At 42.1% G+C, this 20,465-nt stretch overlaps 2 protein-coding genes across 5 annotated transcripts in view; one reads left to right on the forward strand and one right to left on the reverse strand.

The window, feature by feature from the left end:
• Positions 1 to 40: 40 nt before the first annotated feature.
• The window catches only part of rhbdf1a (rhomboid 5 homolog 1a (Drosophila)), a 33,300-nt gene continuing 12,875 nt past the window's right edge, over positions 41 to 20,465 (reverse strand). The window contains exons 2-20 of one of the 4 annotated variants that reach the window (XR_014873620.1): positions 13,362 to 13,506; positions 13,136 to 13,275; positions 12,531 to 12,638; positions 11,087 to 11,300; positions 10,555 to 10,761; positions 10,294 to 10,416; positions 10,063 to 10,226; positions 9,509 to 9,760; positions 9,298 to 9,409; positions 9,119 to 9,193; positions 8,818 to 8,979; positions 8,626 to 8,726; positions 8,472 to 8,535; positions 7,848 to 7,942; positions 7,678 to 7,753; positions 7,420 to 7,520; positions 5,244 to 5,397; positions 2,712 to 5,118; positions 41 to 2,603 (exon numbers count right to left, since the gene is read on the reverse strand). Coding sequence is in view for 3 of the 4 variants with exons in the window: in XM_085156194.1 (XP_085012320.1) it covers positions 4,699 to 5,118; positions 5,244 to 5,397; positions 7,420 to 7,520; positions 7,678 to 7,753; positions 7,848 to 7,942; positions 8,472 to 8,535; positions 8,626 to 8,726; positions 8,818 to 8,979; positions 9,119 to 9,193; positions 9,298 to 9,409; positions 9,509 to 9,760; positions 10,063 to 10,226; positions 10,294 to 10,416; positions 10,555 to 10,761; positions 11,087 to 11,300; positions 12,531 to 12,638; positions 13,136 to 13,275; positions 13,362 to 13,478 (2,685 nt within the window). In the remaining variant the exon portion in view is untranslated. Of the gene's footprint in view, positions 5,119 to 5,243; positions 5,398 to 7,419; positions 7,521 to 7,677; positions 7,754 to 7,847; positions 7,943 to 8,471; positions 8,536 to 8,625; positions 8,727 to 8,817; positions 8,980 to 9,118; positions 9,194 to 9,297; positions 9,410 to 9,508; positions 9,761 to 10,062; positions 10,227 to 10,293; positions 10,417 to 10,554; positions 10,762 to 11,086; positions 11,301 to 12,530; positions 12,639 to 13,135; positions 13,276 to 13,361; positions 13,507 to 20,465 lie in introns of all 4 variants that reach the window. The other 3 variants (XM_085156196.1, XM_085156194.1, XM_085156197.1) reach the window with 3 other exon arrangements.
• On the forward strand, positions 2,767 to 4,263 carry aanat2 (arylalkylamine N-acetyltransferase 2). Its single transcript, XM_085156210.1, has 3 exons — positions 2,767 to 2,932; positions 3,091 to 3,245; positions 3,358 to 4,263. Exons 1-3 carry the CDS (start codon positions 2,767 to 2,769, stop codon positions 3,661 to 3,663), a joined length of 627 nt encoding a protein of 208 aa, XP_085012336.1. The 3' UTR covers positions 3,664 to 4,263.

Raw genomic sequence — 20,465 nt, forward strand, 5'->3', positions numbered from 1 at the left:
TTGCTGATCATCACAAGAACACAATTCTATTAAGACAATATTATGCTGTAGAGCTCACAGATTCCAGTTTAATGCTGACAAATGTACAAGTTTTTGACAGTAAAACGGTGACATTTGCTACTGTGTAGATGTAGGAAATTAGCCCAGAAGTTTAAGGATTCAGAGTTTTACAAGGTAATTACAAGCATCGTGAAGAAAAGCACACACGTTTAGTAGTGGATGAAGAACAGAAGAGATGTAAAATGATGTTTGCAGTCATCACTCAATATCAAATCTGTCAAGCCTCAGCTGAAGATGTTGGTCCTGAAATTGATAAAAACATACAAATCTGTGTTCTTTAAATGTAGACAAATACTTGGTCACACCCAAAAAGGTTCAGTGATAGCACAGTTTCCTATGTTATGCACTGTGTCATGTAAAAAGATGAAAAGCAAAGAAAAATTCAAAGCTATCAAAGTCTGTCTTCTCTTTTTTTTTCTTTTTTGCTGTGTGCACAATAGCAAACAGAATACTGGCAAGTCTAGTATCAATAAATATTATGTATATTATCAAATAAAATTAAAAGTGTGCATACTCTTTTATTGTGTATAAACATGATAATAAGGAGTCTTCTGTCACAGTGAACACTGCTCTCTACTGGCCACATGGCCAAGGAAATGTGTAGCTTTGGATCACATTTCAGTGTATTTTTCACAGGGACCGTTGACTGTGAAGAAGGTCTAAGGGAATTCTCTATCCTGAACCTACATATGCATGAATGTGCAAATATATGTATGATAACACACACATAGGAGGTTACACCCATATTAAAAAAAACCCACAAATAAATCACCAGAACATCTAAAACATGAAGTCTAGTCTGATCTTTAAATAAATGGATATAATGTATCCCAGAAGAATAAAGAAATGAACGACAGCTCATTTCAGTAAGAATTTTCCACCCGTCTGGTGCAGTCATGATTAGCTGCTGCCCAGCTCAGACAACAACAGCTGTAAGCCAGTTTAAAGTTTAATGAGGATTCGGTTACACAAGCTCGCTTCAAGCTAGCCTGTAAAAACATAATACACTGTAAAAATGTTCATGTGTGCAGTATGTGTGTATCCACACACACGCACACATTAGATTAGATCTATGACACTTTGGTCAGTGGGTCAGCGAGGCTAATTTACATAACGTCAGAGTTTAATCAGCTTTCACATGCTTACACCTTTGAGCGTCAGAGGTCCGTTTCCTTTTCTAAGTTTGTCTGAATGAGTGAAAGTCAACTCTGTCACTGTTTAACTGTAACAGTGTGTTCAGCACTGACAGATTCCCAGGTCAGAAAAGGTAACGCAATCTCTGGCCGTGTACATGCCTGACATCTGATGATCCGGCTCACATAGATGTTCTTGTATTTGTGATTAGCAGGCTGTCCAGATAACACAGAATAAATGAGATTTACAAAACATCATTACAGCCCAAGGCCAAAGGGAGGAGTGGTATGAAGGAGTAATCCTTTTAATAATAATGTTCCTTTTATAATAGTTGAGGCCATTTGGAGAAAGTATTTGTACAGCCAAATAACTGCAGTATAAAATATAAAACTCTTGGGGCCAGAGAAATAAGGCTTTCTTTTTTCAGTCTTAACAAAGGAAAATCCAATGAAAAAGTTTATTAGATGAAGAAGTTAAGGAATGCAATGCATACACATCCACTTAAGATTTCTTATAAACAAGAATTTGTGATATAGAGCACTGTGGTTTTATTCCATGACATGAAGTGGTTTGCTGTAGAGTGAACTCAGAGTGTTCTACTGTTGTGCTGACAGCTAAACACGTCTGTGTAAACAGGTTTACCCCAGGCAAGCTGATGCTAGTGCGCTCTCATTTAATTAGCCTGTGCTAAATCTCTTTAAGGCATGAAATCCCCCCCACAGCAATCCACATAAAATCTCTCCTCCTTACTCGGTTCAGTCAAATTAGCCCGGACGCCCTTGGTCTCTAAAAACACGAGCATCACCACAACAGTCACACCATGTCCTGCACATCCCCACGCTGAACAAGACAAAACCCAGAGGACATGCAAATGTGCATGTGCCAATATCCATGTGCCCATGAAAACTAGTATCTAAACAACACGCTTTTTTTCATACTGAAGGTTCACAGTTTTACAATTAATCTGCCTGAGTTATTCCATCTGTGCGGGCAGGATATTACCATTACAAAAAGATATTCTAACAAAAACTAAAAAAAGACTTCTGTAACTACTCTGACACAAGGTTGATTCAAATGTTTATCTCAGTGTTGGAATGATTAAAGTTTTCTGAATACTAATAAGTAAAAAAATTCTTACTGAACTGCTGCAGCTACAGACTTGTCAATCTCTTAATGTGGCAGTGCAAACCAAATCCAAAGTATAAAGCGCATAAAAAATACAGCAAGAACAATAAAGTCTGCTGTTTAACGTTAGAGGATTTAAAGACTTTGGTGGCACGTGCACAGACAGCTATCCTACTTGGAAGCAGCCACTTAGAGATCAGTTAAAAAAGAGGAGGAGGGAGAGAGAGTGGGGGAGGCGAGAAGGTCAGCATCTTGCCAGCTGAGGTGACTAAGACTGGACTCAGCTGTGGGAAAAGCAGGACACGGGAGGTTTTGTTAGCAGGGTTTAACTTTATCTGACTGCTACTAAAAGTTCTAGTACAAAAAGGCTGGAAAAAAGGAGACAGACTCACAGGAGGAACTGTGTGAAATAATCAGAAGCTCCTGTTGTTGCTGTATTGAGGCATCATGACACAACAGGTCAGTGGCTTACTGTTCTTCAAACCCTTCTTTCAGAAGACACCTGTCAGGGTGGACAACCCTCTGCAACAGAGGCGGCACACACTCCCAGCCAGCGAGTTCAGGAACCTCACACCACAGGATGCCATCAGTGTGTTTGAGATTGAAAGAGAAGGCAAGTCATTGGGCAAGATTGTTGCATTTCATATAAGAAACATATTAATGTGTAACTTCATCTTAGTGCCATTTACAGAGTTAGTGAGAGCATATTTCTTTCATGCTTTCATTTTCATTCCTCCCACAAACTGACGCACTCTCTAAAATCCTCCCCAGCATTTATATCGGTGTCTGGAGAGTGTCCGCTTACCCTGGATGAAGTTCTTAACTTCCTGGGTCAGTGCCCTGAGCTGTCTCTGGGCTGGTTTGAAGAGGGACAGCTGGTAGCTTTCATCATCGGCTCTGGCTGGGACAAGGAGAGGCTTTCACAGGTATTTCACAATTGCCTGATTTTGGTGAAATGACTGTGATTCTGTGGCGCATTCATTTTCTGTTTTTTTTTTTTTTTAATAACATCACTTCTATTTAATCACGGTCTTCCAGGAGGCCATGACACAGCATGTCCCAGACAGCTCCACTGTGCACATCCATGTGCTGTCTGTGCACCGCCACTGTCGCCAGCAGGGAAAGGGCTCCATCATCTTGTGGCGCTACTTGCAGTACGTGAGCTGCATGCCAGGCCTCCGTCGAGCTCTGCTGATCTGCGAGGATTTCCTCGTGCCCTTCTACCTCAAGGCTGGCTTCAAGGAGATAGGGCCATCAGCCGTCACAGTATCTAACATGCACTTCCAAGAGATGGAGTACACTCTATGTGGACAGGCGTATTCACGGCGGAACAGCGACTGCTAGTCCTTCAATCCTTACCCTGCACTCTCCACTCCACTTATTTCTAACATGGACTCTTGTCAAGCACAAAATACTGCAGCAGGAGAAAAGAGGACACGAATATAGCTGGCCTGGGTTCGGTATCCTAATGCGTCCCCTGATCCACTGAACATGGAGTTAAGTCTGTGTTAAGGCCTGAGGGGAACAACAGTGGATTTAGGTGCTCAAGCAACAAAATGAACCTGTTGCTTTTCTCAGTTATCTATTTATCTAGTCTTCTGTCACTTGTACAATAGATGAATAATGTTTTTAATTATTTATAGAAGGCAATTACTGTAAACAACATCTCAGTGTAAATACAATACTATTTTTATAAACCATACAAATCCAAGCTGTAATACAATTCCATAGCTTGTTGCGGTTTTGTTTGAATTCTTATGAGTTTAAATACTTCATCATGTGCTCAAGCAGGAGAGGCAGACATTTTCATTTTGTAGATTTTTTTTTACTTTTCTTTTCAAATACATGTGAGTAGACAGGTAGCTAAAACACTACCGTGTTCAAAACAGTAATCACTTCTTGAGAAGCAATAAACGAAAAAAAAAAAAAAGGAGCGATAACATTCGAGTGCTCAGCATAATGTAACAAAAATATGGCAGTAGTTGGTACATTTATCAACAAGGCACCAAAGGTATCAATATCTGATTTTTGTCCCTGCTTTTGTATGAGGTTGCCTGGATAATAATATTAATAAATCTTTTGCCTGGAGGGTGAATGTACAAAAAAAAAGGGAAAAGAAAATCTTCATTGTTCCAGCGCTGGCTTTTCTCATTTCTGCAGGACAGCTAGGTGTTTTGGTGAGGTTCACAAGTGCCTTAGCTTTGTTTCACTGGACAGTGAAGGAGTGATGATGAAAATAAGTCCTTATGATGAGTGGTATGGGTATTCATATTGGGTAAAATAACACAAGCATATTATCATAGTCCACATAGAAGAGGGAGACAATCCCCCAGCCAGTCCGTGTCTTTTGACCTGATGCCTTCCTGCAGTGCTCACACTTCAGTGGAGGTGAGCATTGAGGTCATACTTCTCGCAGAACTTGTCTGTAAAGGGTATGCAGGTGAGCAACTCGCACCATTCACACTTGATTGGGTAGACGTAGAAGAGCACCACGAGGCCTGAAAAGAGTCCAACAAACACCAGCAGGAAGATGATAATCTGGCAGCGTTTGCGGTACAGGTCCATGCGGCCAAAGCTGATATAGGGTAGGAAGGCGAAGGACAGGAAGAAGCCAGAGATGAAGCCACAAATGTGGGCAAAATTGTCGATCCAGGGCAGCAGCCCAAAGGCAAAGAGGAAGAGCACCACACACAGCAGCTTGGTGAAGGCCCTCCAGGGCTGCGCCAGGATCTGCCAGCTCTGAAACAGCTCCACAAACAGGCAGGCCAGAATCCCAAACTGCGAGCCAGCTGGACCCACCTGAGACAAAGACAGCATCGAGAGGGACACAGGCTTGAGAAAACACATTGAGCTGTTCAGTCTTTTATATCTGATCAAAATTACTTGTCATTTTGTAAAAGGTATTGTGTCTAGCTGGTGATCACCTCTGCTCTGTAGGGCAGGAAAATGGCTGAAGCTAAGTTGCCAGTGATGCCACTGAGTATGTAAATGATTGAAATGCGCAACCAGCCTGCCAGCTTCTCCAGATCCCTCAGGATGGTCATCTGGAAAGCCACCGACACCAGGCAGTGAAGGATTCTGCGAGGACAGACAATGACAAATAGTTCATATGTGTGACGAGTGTGATGCGCGAGTGAATGTGGGTGAAAAGCCGCACGTGTTGGGAAGATAATCCCTCTGTGTTGAAGAGGCAAGCCCCTCAAGTGTCGAGTGGGAATGACTTTGCTCAACAGCAAAATCAGCCTCCATCTCACTGAAGCTTAATGAGTTCGTGTAGCGAGGGCACTTTGTTTAATTACCCAGGAGAGAGATAAGAGACTGAATAAAGATGAAGCACTGCTCTTCTTAAGGTCAGCTCTTTGTGCTGCCTGACTGACAGGTCTAAACTACACCAAAGAGAAACTGACAGTCTGATATATACTGCGAATAACTGCAAGTAATGAATACGTGGAACACATGGAAAACAGCTGGAGTAACTTTAGCCAACTGCATATGAGGCACTGCTGGTTCATCTGATAAGAAGATTGCCCCTATCTCTCTAATGATATTGTATTATAATAACATTATTATATATACACTTTTAAACAGGAATAAAGACAGAGAACAATTAAATCCCCCCCAACAATGGAGGGGAGAACAGAGCTTCCCTTGAATTTGTGTTGCACAAATGTGCTGGTTTAAAAGAAAAATATGTACAAAAAAAGGAAATTCCTGAATGCTGCAGTTTTATAGGATGCGCTACTAACAGGGTAATGAACCCAGAGCTGCCAAACCAAAGAACATTTGCAGGAGTCAAATGTGGCAACGACAAGTGAAGCGTCAGCAAGAAGAATCCGAAAACCTGTCACTTCTCTGCCTATTCATGCAGCGTGCACTCCTGTCACTATCTGACACGTCAAATATTAAAATGTCAGTTTGGGCAACTGTATTTATATCTAACACATTATTGTGCAAACTAAGGAACATTATTATTTACTAATTGCTCTATAGTTCAGTCGCACATAAGTAAAAATTGCCGGTTGCACATAGAGTATGCACCACTCTCGCCTATGGGTGACCACTTCTAATTGCAAGGTAAACGAACACGTCACATGTCAGTTTAAAATCTTTTTGTGTTTACTTTACAAAACAAAACTAAACTACCCACGAGTTCTTCATTTTTATGTATTCCAGAGAAGCCATTTGCTAACAAGTGGCATTATGATATTACAGAGGATTTCCTGAAAATTCATCTTCATTTTGCCAAGCACCTGAACTTGGACTGGTGATATTATTACTTACTTTATGTGACTGCATTTGTGCTTCAGTAATAATGAAAGATGCATTAATTTGTGAAGTTTGTTGTGCCAAAAACTCACATAAGTATGAGAAACCTTATGATATTATTATTATATGCATATTATCTTATTTTCTGCACTATTCCAAAAAGTGTAGAGCACAGTTAGCAACCAATAAATATAATATAATTTAAAGAATGAAAAAGTCATCCCTGCAGTACTCAGGTGCCTACATAATCAACTAGCCAACACTATTTCAACACTTCTTAACTGGCATATTCTCCCATTCAGTGTGTATTTTTTTAATAAACAAACAGGAACCGACCACATATAATTCATTGTCTGTAAAGGCACTATTTGTCCTCACCTCCTTTTGTTGTCTTCTATTACCCATCTATTCATCTTTCATATATGTGTTGAGGATGCCTCTGTATTTGATTTGTTGTGATACGAGGACATATTGATACCAAGAGCCAATTTCCTTGTGTGTGGCAAACATCTTGGGTGGATAAACCTGCCTGATTCAGATCTTTTAATCATTTCTGTCTTCGCTGCTTGGTGCTAACACAGACCCTGACGTGGACCATTTCCACCGTCTGATAAGAAGAACAGGTCTGCTTAATTGTCCCTCTGGTTGGTGAAATTAGTTATTATTATTATTATTTTCTTTTTGTTTAATCCAGCTCATGTTAGAAATTGTCTTGAAACAATAACTAAACACCACAAAACCTGTTAAAACTTTCCAACTATTACTTTTAGTAGTGCTTGATTCTTTTGCCAGGTAGAAAGCTGAATGAGCAGCTACTGCCAGCGACTGACTCACCCAGCATGGAGGAAGAGTGAGAGCCAGAGCCTGTAAAACTGATCTGGGACCTCAGGGTTGAGGAAAGGCAACAGTCCACACACATCGTCCATGCAGTGCACCTAAAGAAAGGGCAGAACACGGTGTCATGACATAATAACATCACACAGTCATAATGAAAACCCAAAACAAGGAATGGAAAAACTGGAAAGAAACATTAAACATTAAAAAAAAAACGTGGTTTTTTTCCTTTTTTCTGTATTAAACAGAGTTGCTTACTTGAGAGCAAAGAGTAGCCTCCTCATGAAAGTAGCCCTTCATGAAGTCACAATATTCCCGGGATGTAATTTCACACCTTGAAGAAAGCAAACGGCATGTGTTAAGCAAGTGAATCAAGTGTTTATTCATCCAGTGTGCAATTTATTTGGAATAAATGTTTCTCTCCTCACCTCCCTTTGGTTCCAATGCAGCAGGGTCGGCCTGTGATGGTACAGTCTATATGAGGCAGGTTGGTATGGTTCCCTGTATTGTACCTGGTACAAACCTAAAAGCCAGGGGAAAAGGGAACAACAGTCAATTTATCCTGATTATATCCAAGGCAAATATTTTAAAATAAAACAGAATGAATTCTGTAGTGTAAATTATTTTCTTTTACAACTCAGCTACACCAAAAACAAGCATTTTTTATACTGAGAATAGTATAAAAGTAGCAGGGAGAACAATGATAACATTGCTAAATTGCAAATGATCTAGAATTTCTGTGTTTTGAGGTATAACATAAATATTAGAAGGGTGTCAGGATTTACCAGTCGGAGCAATAAATGTGAGATTTAAAAAACTCTTTTAATACATTTAATCGATCCTTAGTAGTGGAACAGTGGGTGGTTGCCCTGCAGCGCTGAGGGTACCAGCTCCTCGAGAAAACCAGCACAAACACAGGGACAACCTGCAAACGCCACACAGGAGGGCCTAGCTCTAGATTTAAATCCTGGACTCTCTTGAGAAAAATCACAATCTGATCTATCCTTCTTCTGTTTGGGCCTCAAAACCAAGCAGCGTTTCAGCATACTCACTGGCCACTTGGTGATGTCATCAGGCCATTCATGAGGTGACACTGAGGCAGGCTCTAGACATATCCTGGAAGCACAGAAGGTATAGCAGTACAGTGTCGTTATCATTAAATAAACACTGCAAGCTTCAACCACTGAAACTACTAGCGCGCCTTACCTGGGATCCTGATGGCACACTGAACCGTACTGTCTGTCTTTACCATTTAACTTGGGAGTGCTGGGATGCCCCGGCCATTTCACCCACACAGCCAGAGTACTCTGAAAACAAGAAATCAACATTGCCCACGGCTTCTCTTTGATGCAGAACTGCAAATGTCAAGGATCCCAATATAAAGGGTTGTTTACCGACCGAGCATTCCTCCTCTGAGGTTTGGACGCAGCCTGAGCGATCGTTGCGCACACAGCAGGCAGAGTTTCTTTCAATGTCCCTCTTTTCCCTGATGAGATCATGCACTTGCTGGTCTTGGCGCATGCATGGAGAGTATTTGGCCCCCAAGTGGATCAGGGCTTCCTAAAAATGAATGGATAAAGGTATAAAGGAAAAAATTAAATAATTTGCTGACATTTATGCATGAACTCTAAAATTTAAAAAAAGAACAAATTACAAAAAAACAAACAAACAAAAAGAAACACAATCAAAGACAGCTTACCGAACTGGGCCCAATCCAAAAGTTCTCCTGCTGTACAAACTTGACATTTTCATACACACCTTTGTTTCTTAAAACCTGAATTATCACACACACAAAAAAAGAAAGGTTACACATTATTGAAAGATGAAAATTGCCAAGGCGTCAATGCACATACATCCCCCATCTGAGCCTGGACTCACAGAATCAACCGTCTCATGCTGGGAGAAGCCTGGAGGTGCGAAACCATAGATGGACACAGCCAAGATAGTGATGAGCAAATGGACAAAGGTGATCCAGTATGTAAAAAAAGGCCTAGAAGAGACAAAGAACATGTTTAATAAGCAGCAGCTACACATCCATCAACATCACCCACTGTGGGGTAGAACTGCTCATTAGTGAGAAGTTTTGTACCTGTGGTCATCCATATCCTCTATTTGTCTCTTGACGTAGCTGTCAATGCGCTTGCGGTAGGTGCGGTTTGTGAGTTTCCCCACCATGCCCAAGCCATAAGGCCGTTTCTCTCGGGCAAAAAGCTTCTTGACAGGAACAACAATGCGCTGCCCACGCCGCTGTCCGTGAACACTCACGACCTCCTGCCGCAAGGGCACCTTTGGTGGTCCAGGAGTTCCTTCTTTGGCTTTACGCCACCCTCGCTCCAGAGGTCTGAAATAAAAGGGAGACGTATGTCCTCATCAGATAGTGCATTGTCTTTTAGAACAAATTTCCAACTTGTGATAATGTCAGACAACATCGCCAACCAGAATCACAAACCTACACTGTCAGTTTATATATTGCTTTTTATATTGTCTATTATATTTTGATTTTTGGAGACACTGATCTAAACTAACACTACTGTCTGACTCATATATGTTTTGCACTTTTCATGAGAAAACTGCTTTCCAGGAATGAAGATTCATGTTAAAATTATCAGCACAGCCTCACTGACAAACCCTGTGGCAACTCACAGCATGAGATGACTTCTTTCCAGCTCCGTCTTATCTAGGGCGCTGCCTGTCAGCTCCGTCTCATCCTTCTTGCTGCTGGGCTCGGCCTCCTTCACGGCCGCCTCAGACGGTGACTCAAAGACTTCGTCTGTGTATGTGGACAACTCCTCGTGCATCAGAATATCCTACAAAGAAGATGCGATTAGGGGCTTTGAAACATGAACAAGAATATTGTTATTTGTCCAGTCTTACTCTAGCAAAGAAGGATGTGTCCAATTCATCAGGAAAGTCAACCACATCTTCCTCCATGAAGCTTGCGGGGGTGAAGCTTCGTCTTTGAGCCCGTCTTAGAGTGCTCTCCCGTAATGAGCGCCCCTGAGAAATCAGTGAACCAGCACAAATAGAGCCCACATGCAAAAGTGTTTTACTCTTTATTGTACAGTATTAATGCTCATTTTTATAAAGACTGCATGTATTTGAATGTAATCTGTTTACTGGATCCCTCTCTCCCACCTTGACCAGTGCCGCTGCAGCCCTGAAACTCATCTTTGCCACAGACTCCCTCTTACGTCGGCGAGGCAGCCGATTGAGACCTGAGCGGGAGCTGGTGAAGGAGCAAATCGAAGCAGCTCCAGGAGTGATGGGGGTGTGGGGCACGCTGTAACCATCCACCTCCTCCACCATGCGGAATGCTCTTCCTCGCGCCAGTGGGTCCACAATCTGGAGATCAGTGGATCAACAAGTTAGGCAGATCCCACAAGAATGTTTTACCTCAGATATTAGATACATGTTTTTAAAAATTTCTCAGGATGAAGTTCCCCTCTTTAATTAAGGCCATAAATACTTGTGTTTTTTCATTTTTTTTAAATTGAAATTACACATTTAATTGCAATCACAAACAAAATAAACAGCGTGACACCTGCTAGATAAGTTTTTATTGCACTTACACAGTAATGTCATTTGAGCAGTGTTATTTTCATGTCCTCTCTGCTAAATTAGATCAGTTTGGTTTTTTTAAACATGTAGTGTCAAAGTGTCCCTTTACCTTTTGCATGCCATGTTGTGAGGAGGGGACATAGAGAGGAGGTGGAGTCTCAGTGCTGGTCAAGGAGATGTTGTCCTGGCTGGGCAGGTCCATCTCTCGGATCACCTGTGGTTTTAGCTTTCCATAGCGCAGGCTGCAGTGGCGCAAACTTTTCCTCTGCCATCTCTGAGTGGCATCTCCGTCCTTACTGACTCCAAACCAGTCCGCCGTTCCCCTTAAAACCACAAACACCAACTTTTCAGCTTCATTTCCCGCAGAGATATTAAATTCACCTACCTTTCTAAAGAAAGACAGAGTGAGAGAACCTTGCAATATATAGAGGAGTTGGTCGGCAAACATGCAAGGCAACACCTCCCACGGTGTAAAAAAGGTGCCCTAGATAGTGTAAGTAATGGGCACAGGAGAGGGAACAAGTCTAGGCATGTACTGCATATGTCCAGATACACTGGGAAAGTCACACATTTACACACTCCAAATATTTATGTGCAGTGTAGTCACGCACTTTTAGGAACTAGTTGAGTTTTGAGGCGCCAAATAAAATCCAACATACTAAGCTTTCCTAATCTTAACTGACACCAGCAGACAGCAAATCCCATTAAACACACAATAAGGATGCTTTTTAAGTTTTATTTGTGTCCCACTCTGCACACCGGCACATTCTGGTAACCCTTGATGTATACACATGCAATCATGTTGTTTAAGTTGAAGCCTAATAACTACCAGAGCAAACAATGTTACAGCTCCCCGAGGCCAGGAAGTGGAAGTGGAAACATTCTTCAAAGGAAAATTCAGGCCAGCTAGCTGTTTCTGCACTAATTGCCAGCTGCAGAGTGAAGGCTAGGTGGAAATTTGATGGTGTTTATGTATACTTAAGCTCCCCCTTTCCTTAAGACGATGTAATATCTGTGTGACCCTTAGTTCTTGAAGTGTATGCTGGTGATAGGACTGCGTGATAAGCACAGACGTTGAGAGCCTTTTATTGCGTCAGCTTGGCTTCCGTGATTATGCCTGGTCATTGTCACTGCCCAGGAACATACTCTCTAATCTAAAGGGGCCATCAAATCTGGCATGTCATCCTTAAAATGCTGGTTCACTAATGAGCACTGCTCTAAGACAACATATACATCTTGTGATTTGTTTGGCAGATGGCCATTATTGGCCATTACTACAACATTTGTTTGTAACAGTAACAGGAAAATAACAGCTTTTGGTTTTGCATGCCCTTCTGACTCATTTATAAAGAAGTCTTTGTGGTGATGACATGACGCACGGATGCAACATCCAGTGACTAAAAGAGAAATGGTTTCCTGTGATTTGGAAGCTGGACTGATACCGATCAAATGTCTAAGGCTGCATCAAAAGTATCAAGCCCATATATTATAATAGTGAACTCAGTAATTACAGATCTCTAGCCTCATTCTGAACCAAACACATCCTGGCGTACCTGAGCAGAGTTCTGGAGAGAGAGTGGTGTTTCCTGGTGCTGCGCCGTGCAGCCCGCTGCCCCTTAACGGGCACTGTGTTAATCCGCTCAAAGTGAACCCTCCTGCTGCTGTGACCAGGCAGAGCAGGACCACGAGGTGGCGAGAAGGGACAAGAAAGGGGAAGGAGAAGAAAAGACAAAAGACAACAACAGGCAGTGAAAAGGAAATGTGCAGCTGGATAGCGCTGTGGCAGCCATGCGGAGAGAGCAAAGCAGATTGTTATGTAAAGGTTTTCATTTAGAGTTCCAAAATTAGGAAGGTAATACCGGGCAGAGGACATCAAGATGTTAACGGGAAGCAGTTAGGAAATTTGGAAAAGGGTGAGGGAGGGGAAGTTACTTTTTAACATGCCACCATCCACTATTTAACTTTGCATGACATCCCATAATCTGTAAACTAAAGTCACAAACTATAGCCAACAAGACGTGGGCTACAGCTTCACTGCATGCTACTCTGCTAAGGAACTGTTAAGTTCTTAAAGTTAAAATTCTAAAGCTTCCTGAAGTGTTAATCCTAAACTTCCATATTGTGGGTGACGGCAATAAAAAAACAACAAGTGTTTTACCTCTTAATGGTCTGAGTGATGGATGACTGGCGTTGCAAGACAGGCCGCCGTGTGTCAAAGACATCGCGGGGTGGGGACTGGAGGTGAGAGGGCTCGACTGGCATGCTGATACTGCGCAGAAAGCCCTGTCTCTTCACCGGCTGCAGAGGAGAAGATTTATTGGAAAAGTGTTAACACATGCCGTGACATAAATGACAACAGTGACAAAAAGTAAGGGAAAGAGCACCTGAACAAATGTGGGAGGCTCATCTAGTGACATCTGAGTCGTGGGAATGTCCAGCCTGAGCCAGGGAGGCTTCTTCCTCTGCAGGCTGCTGGTGCTTTCCCGCTGTGGTTCAGCCATGTTCTCTGTCCCACCCCAGGCCTGCCAGCTATGCACACAGAGAAGGAGCAGATGGCATTAATATAATGAGCCTCAATGTATTAAATGCAATTAACAGAAATACACACACACAGGGCCACAATGCACATGTGTTTTCTGCTGTAAACATGGTGATCACAATGATTTTGTGCTGCAGAAGTGCTTCACAAGAGGGTGCTAAGGCCCCTTATTTGATTCAAGCATGGGCGTTCACACAGTTTCACACAGCTCTGGTTATCAAACAGTAAAGTGGAAACCACTGAGAATAGTCTACAGCTCACTCCTTCCTTAAAACAGATCATCTTAAGTCTTTTTTTTTAAGCAATAAATATCTTTTTCGGTGTGAGGAAATTAGCAGGTTTCAACATAATCCCTTAACTCTACAGTTAAAAATCAAATGTAATCCTTCTTTGCGGTTAAAAGCAGCTCTACAAGAGACTAATGACTGTGTATGTGCTCCCACGACAAGACCCGAGGACCACAGGAGGCGCTCAGTATACATCAGCATCAGACAGCCCCGTCTGTAGCTGCAGCCTTGTTATCACCAGCCTTTCCTTTAATTGTCCCATCATCTAACTTCACTTCTCTGGGTATGTTTTCTATTATTTTCCTAATTCCCATGAAAATCTGCACTCTTTAACCCCCTTTACTCTACTCATTGGCACTTCAGATCAAGCACTACCCTATGAATTTTTTTGTACTCATTTATCATTGATTTAATCAGCTGTTCAGTCAGCATTTTGGAGGAATGAACAAAATAACTGACTGCCTATCTTTAAAGTGGAAACGTGTGAACTTGTGAGACTATAGAGTGGTTTAAAAAAAAAACCCAAATAAATCTGATAACTCCCTTCCCTGTCCTTGTGCAAGCTCTGACTGGGCTTCTCATGAGGTTAAAACGCCTCACATGGCTGTTCTCACAATGGCAGTTCATTTCTTCATTCATTTTTAAAAGAAAATCACATCAGGGGTTTTGACTCAAGCTTTCATCAGCCACACCGGGTCATGTCCTCACTTCTCTTTCTACAGTTCAAGCGTCTTAAAAAAAATGTCCACGCCTTCTAGTGACCACATCTGCTCCACATCGCCAGTTTAATGCACCACAGGCTTCTGTTTCAAGCCCAAGTGATGATGGGAAGTGTTGTCAGTTGATCTCAGCAGAGCTGGAAGGAAAGCATCACAATGAGACCAGCAGGGTCATCGCCAGTGTGTTAACATTTAAACATGGCTGACCTCTTCTTGACAGATATTTCTTAATTTGCAAGCTCATAAAAGGGCACCGGTATAATTGCTGTGTCACATGCTGACATTTCTCCCACTGCAATGCTGTGAAAGTGCTACTTTACGCAGAAAATCTAGACGGGATCTTTATAATACAATAGCATACACTTAAGGGTGTTACATTGGAGGTTTATCTGTCATTCACTCTCCCTGTGGAACATTTTGGACTCATGCACCTATTAGGTATTTATCACAACTGCTGTTTGACCTTGAGTGACACTTCCCGATACCAGATTATCACCGCAGACTGGACTAAAGCCGGCTGGTGATGAGTCAAAGGGATTGATGAGTAGAGCGATCACAGCATCCAAAATGTATTTACTTTTTTATTATTCTCAACTTTGTCCCATATATTTGGCCTCCGGTGACTTCACTTATGTTTAATCTGTTTAATTTGCATGTAAATCCACAAAAGAACAATCACTGTCTTCATCTTTGTCATTGCCCAGCCACTAACATTTGGAAAATACAAGTGTGACACCAGTCACACACTCACTGTTGCAACAACAGCCATCTCTCTTGCCCCGAGCTAGAATATCCAACATTTAATTACTTTTGCCATTCGTTCAAACAGCAGGGCTCCTGATATAGAGCAGATCAGCGAAGGGAGGGAGGAGGGAGCATCCGCTTCAGGGTTGCAGACAGGCATAAACTGGGACTGAACTGAAGCACCCAGAAGCTAATTTTGATTTATACTTAATCTGTTTTGATTGCTTTGGCTTGGGCCACTCCTTCTTTAACTTATTTTGCCCTGAATGCTGTGTTGATGGTGCTTTGACTTCAGAAAATAAAGGAGGGTTAGGTGGAATCAGACTAATTTACTCTTATTGTTTCAACGCTAAGCTTCCTCCTGCTTTAGGCTCTTTTCCTGCCTGCTGCGTCCCACTCATCTCATCTGTATTTGCATAAGTGATTGTCATTTACAGGCAATCGCAAGTTTCGTTTTCTTTAAACATTTTTTTAGATTATGTAAATGACATCAGAGAGAAAATCTGACAGCTGAAAGAGATGTTGTGTATATCTCGCAGAGCGGGAACAGCAAGAATGGCAAGGACTGTGTCCCAGTCATTCCACATCTGTAAAAGTAGTCTTGCTGGAGATGCCAGTATAACTTGATGTGGCAGGATTAATCCAGCCATATGCTACTGTTATAATTTTCCATTAGTCTACTGGTCAATGGGCTGCAAGGGCATTTGGTCAAATCCCAATGTGAACTTCTAACTTTTAACAGACAGACAAGCCAAATGCCTTGGAAGTCTGTTTCTGTCTTTTCTCCCCCGTCTCTCTCAAAAATCAACATTGCAGCTGACCTGGCATGGGCCCGCAACTCGTGTCTGTGGAGGAGTTTAGCTGGAATAGTGGGTATAGTCATTGCTGACTTGCACCAACACACGTTTCACAGTGAAAAAATATAAATCACTGCAAGGAAAAGGTCAGATTCAAGGCTGGTCCCTGTCTGAGGAAGACTGGACATCACAGGCAGGATGTCCTTCAGGAGCAGATATCCTTAGGGGAAGAGGAGTTAAACTCTGTCTTTGGCACTTATTCAGAGCGCTGGATTATCCTTTCCTCAACATTGCACTGTTATCTGCAATCACTTGGGGACTCAAGGCTAAAACGCACCCGAATGTCTACTATGAAGGTGACTGTACTTTTTTTTCTCTCGTGGCGTATGGCAACAATTTCAAGTGTCTGTTTACATTCCCACTGCTGATTGATGTGTGCATACCACAACCACCATGATTAAATCTACTTTTTAAAAAAATATTTCCAAACGATTTGTTTTGACTTCAAGATTCACATCTAAAGCGGGAAAGGGAAAACACCCACATCCATAAATTAGGACAGCGCCTCGCAAGACTGGCTCCCTGCCGTCAGCTGGTCCTTGTAAGAAACTAACACTTCCTACTCAATCACGAGATCCACGACAGCGTGGATTGTTTTTCATTCTGCCTCTCCAGGACACATTAGGCAGCAGAAGACAGACAGGCAAACAAAACACAGAGATCAAGCTGACATCTCTCCAGGTGCAGGGACGTCCAATGGGCCATAATGAGTGGGGCTGACAAGCATAACCGGAGCTCTTATTCTCTGTCTGGGAAGCTGCGTTATAGTCTGCATACAAACTCGAGCCCAGTGAAGTTTTCCATGCCATCATTTAATGTAATCACTTGGGAAATGGTCTTCAGTCATGCACATAAAGACATTAGCTTATGACAACAGAGGCCCAGCTGTCACAGGTGAGGCTTAAAGTCAAATAGAAGACAAGCTTGGAGGATGAAGCTCTAAGTGCTACCTCGGACACTTTCAGAAGCAAGAGAGAGAAAAGGCTTCTCTCAGACGGAGGCCGTGCTATTTTTCTCTGCAACATATCAGTTTTTGTCCAGCATCTTGCATGCTTCAAATATGTGAAGCACCTTGGATAGGCGCATAGCCCTTGTGTTTTACATGCCTCTCATAAATAAAATAGTAATCTGGCTGTGACCTCCTTTATATCAGAGACATTCCCTTTTCCACACACGCCTGCTTCACGATCTAAGGCTCTCAGTCAGTCGCTTACATTACATTTTCATCACCACTAACATTACAACAACATTTTTTTCCCGGTACAAATGACTTATCTAGGTATTTACCAAGGGTATGAAACTCTACGATATCAGTTGTTTTAGATATCAAATTAACGAATCAAACATTTCTGAGATAATTAGCCCAGAGACGCATTTGTACAGTCTTGGAATCTTCTCCATTTGCGGTCGTTTATAATCTCAGTGAATGCCATACCCACATTCCACAAGAGCTCTGGTAGAAATTAAGCCAAGCTAAAATGGCAGCGCCAAAAACCACATGAAGTCTAACAATTATGGACAGGAGCTGGCTGGTTTCCGGGTACTGTGTGTGCTCTGCTGCTATGTGCTGCTCTACAGGAGGCAGACTGGCTGCAACCACACTTCGGGTGGCTGAGAGAGCTGTGTCACTGAGGCTGACAGAACCTAAGGTGCCTGGCCAAGTAGGGTCCTGCTTGTTCCCAGCATGGCTTGTACATCCAAGGTTTACGGTGGAAAGGAAGAAAGGCTGGATAGGAAGGATGGATGACCTGGTTAATCTGAGAAGTGAAAAATCAAGATACCTGATTTATGAAAGCACCAGTGCTTCCTGGCCTCGAGCATTCATTCCTCCGTTGATACTCTTTATTTTGGTTTCATTTTCATTTTAATTCCTGCGGTCGTTTTCTCACTAAACCAAGCTTTAAATTAGCACTCATGCATTACCTAAACATTCTTGCTTGATGGATTTTTTGACATTTGTATGTAATCTATGCAGATTCCAGACAGACTAACAGGTTAGGGACACAATGAACAAACAGGTTATATTAGTTTCACTCCCCCATTCTCTAACAGTTAGTCATTCACTATAAATGCTCCTACTATCCATTGTTTCTCATTTTTCTCTCCTTGCTGGAGGCAAGACTTAACACTGGAAACAATGGAGGGAAACCGCATTATTCAAGCAGTCACTCTTACTTAGTTATTCTTTTACTAGTGTAACTAGAAACACTTTTCATAAAAGGCTCTTTGTAGCATAAATACACAGCACAAAAAAAGAGAAAAAGTCGTCAAATTAAATGTCATCCAGCTGAAACACTCCTAAATCAGTCTCAATATGCAGTTGACAGAAGCTCCCCAAAGGGAATTTCGTAATGATGAGTAGAAACTCATGGCTATACAGTCATTCAAGGAAAATGGGTGGAGGTATCTCACACTGACAGATGATCTAAATATAATTTGTTTGCACAAAATAACACTGCAGGCTCGTGTCTTGTGTAGTTCCTGCATGCATCTGAGACCCATCTGCGCATTAATTGTAGAAGGTGGCTTTTGATCTTTATATAGCACATTGTGCCTCCAACTGGGATGAATTAAGAGGCTGACAAAACTACAAAGCTACTGATATTTCATTCGGGCGTGGAGAAGAGAAAACAGGCGCTAAAAATAGACGTGGTATACTGCACGGCGGACATTACTGCCAGGTGACTTCACCAGTTGTGGAAGTTGATTTGATGATAGAGTTACAACTTATGATATAACCAAGGGAGTAATTAGAACATGCCACTAACGTGTCACTTCTTTTCTGGCCACTCTTGCGAGTATGAGAGCAGTGGGAAAACAAAATTAAGCTGTGTGGACCAGACTTTGAAGCCACTCTCTATTTCCACTGATTATTATGCATATTTTACAGGAAAGAAAATACTCTGCGAATCACTGCCACAGGCATGAGAGTCAAGCGCAACTGAGCGCCAGCAAAAGCTGCAGTCATCCGAATTGACCCTAGTGACATGTGACAGCCTGTCACAGCAAACCAGCCCTTACGACATTAAAAAAAATACACACAGAGGCAGCAGAAATATCCGACGCAGCTGACCCTTAGATCAAGTGTCACAGCTAGCTGAGGCGCAGGCATAGTGGGCGGGTGAGCCCTCTGCGACTGGCAAGGTAGATGGTGGGCATGGATGATATGCCCAGCCGAGAAGGGTGGAAAAGCTCTGGCGTTGTCATGTTTGTTTGTTTTTCCAAATATCTCAGCTCAGGCTTTTAGATTTATAATTTTTTTCAACATAGCAGATTTTACCTTTTAGTTGCTGTAGCTTCAGTATCAAGTGTCAGATTTGTATGGCATCCAACGCTAGGCTCTCCCACCAGTGTTTACTTTATGACAGGATCACGAGCCAAAGATATGAATAGCGTACAAAAGTATAAATGGCCTCCTAACAGCAGGCTGTGTGCATGTGGTGTATTTATGGAAGTCGATTGCAAATGTACGTCTAGACAAAAATAAATAAATTAAAAAAACATCCTGCTTCAGATCACCGGGTGGCAAGCTGGTTTCTGACAAAAAACAAACTGTGAAAAAGCGCATCAAGTTATCTATAAGGAACTAGATGTTTATCCCTGTAAAAAGAAACCGGCACCAGAAGTTCTATCTGTATTCGCCATCAAACGACCTGCACCCACTTCCCTTCCGTCACAAAGCCTTATATCTTGCCCAGGAGCTAGAAAATTGTGCTCTACTACTTTATCAGCACAGGTCCCCACCCTTCACCGCGCATTAATATCCTGCAACAGGAAATCAATGCAAAGAAGTGCTGACACACGTTACACTACAATGAAACCAAGATATCGTATTCCTTGAATCTTAATGTGTTTAAAAACAAAATAGCACCCACCTGGATATGAATTCTACTCAAGCCAAAGCTCGCTTCTTTTTTGCAGACACTTTGGTCACATATGCAACAACACGTGTGTCTAATTCAGCGCTTGAATTATTCAGTCATTCTGCACAGGTAAATTATTTACAACATACCTCCTACTGGAGCCGCTGGGCATATACAGGTGGCTGCATGTGGTCGTGGAAAGTTAAGCTGTAGCGTCGTCATTCTCGGTGTTGTTAAGAATAGATAGATAAGGCCTGTCTTCACTTTAGTGGAACAAGGAGGGAAAATAAAGCTCATTTGATAAATGATTTGATTGGGCTGTTTGCGTCTGTAATCTTCAGGAAGCAGCAGACAGTAAAAACTCCCTCACCGTGGGTTATACACACTACACATGCCAAGACAACTAGATAGAGTTTCACATAATAACAAGAGAGTTGTGTGCATAGTCTCTGTCTCTTCAGTTAGATAAGGTACCACCC

The sequence above is a fragment of the Neolamprologus multifasciatus genome, chromosome 4 (genome assembly GCF_963576455.1).
Source record: "Neolamprologus multifasciatus chromosome 4, fNeoMul1.2, whole genome shotgun sequence".
Classification (NCBI taxonomy): Eukaryota; Metazoa; Chordata; class Actinopteri; order Cichliformes; family Cichlidae; genus Neolamprologus; species Neolamprologus multifasciatus.

Excerpts from the sequence above, each read along its gene's own strand:
- aanat2 (XM_085156210.1), top strand. The coding sequence starts at position 2,767 with ATGACACAACAGGTCAGTGGCTTACTGTTCTTCAAACCCTTCTTTCAG. Across the intron at positions 2,933-3,090 it reads GTTTGAGATTGAAAGAGAAG|CATTTATATCGGTGTCTGGA; the intron begins GCAAGTCATTGG and ends AATCCTCCCCAG. Across the intron at positions 3,246-3,357 it reads ACAAGGAGAGGCTTTCACAG|GAGGCCATGACACAGCATGT; the intron begins GTATTTCACAAT and ends ACGGTCTTCCAG.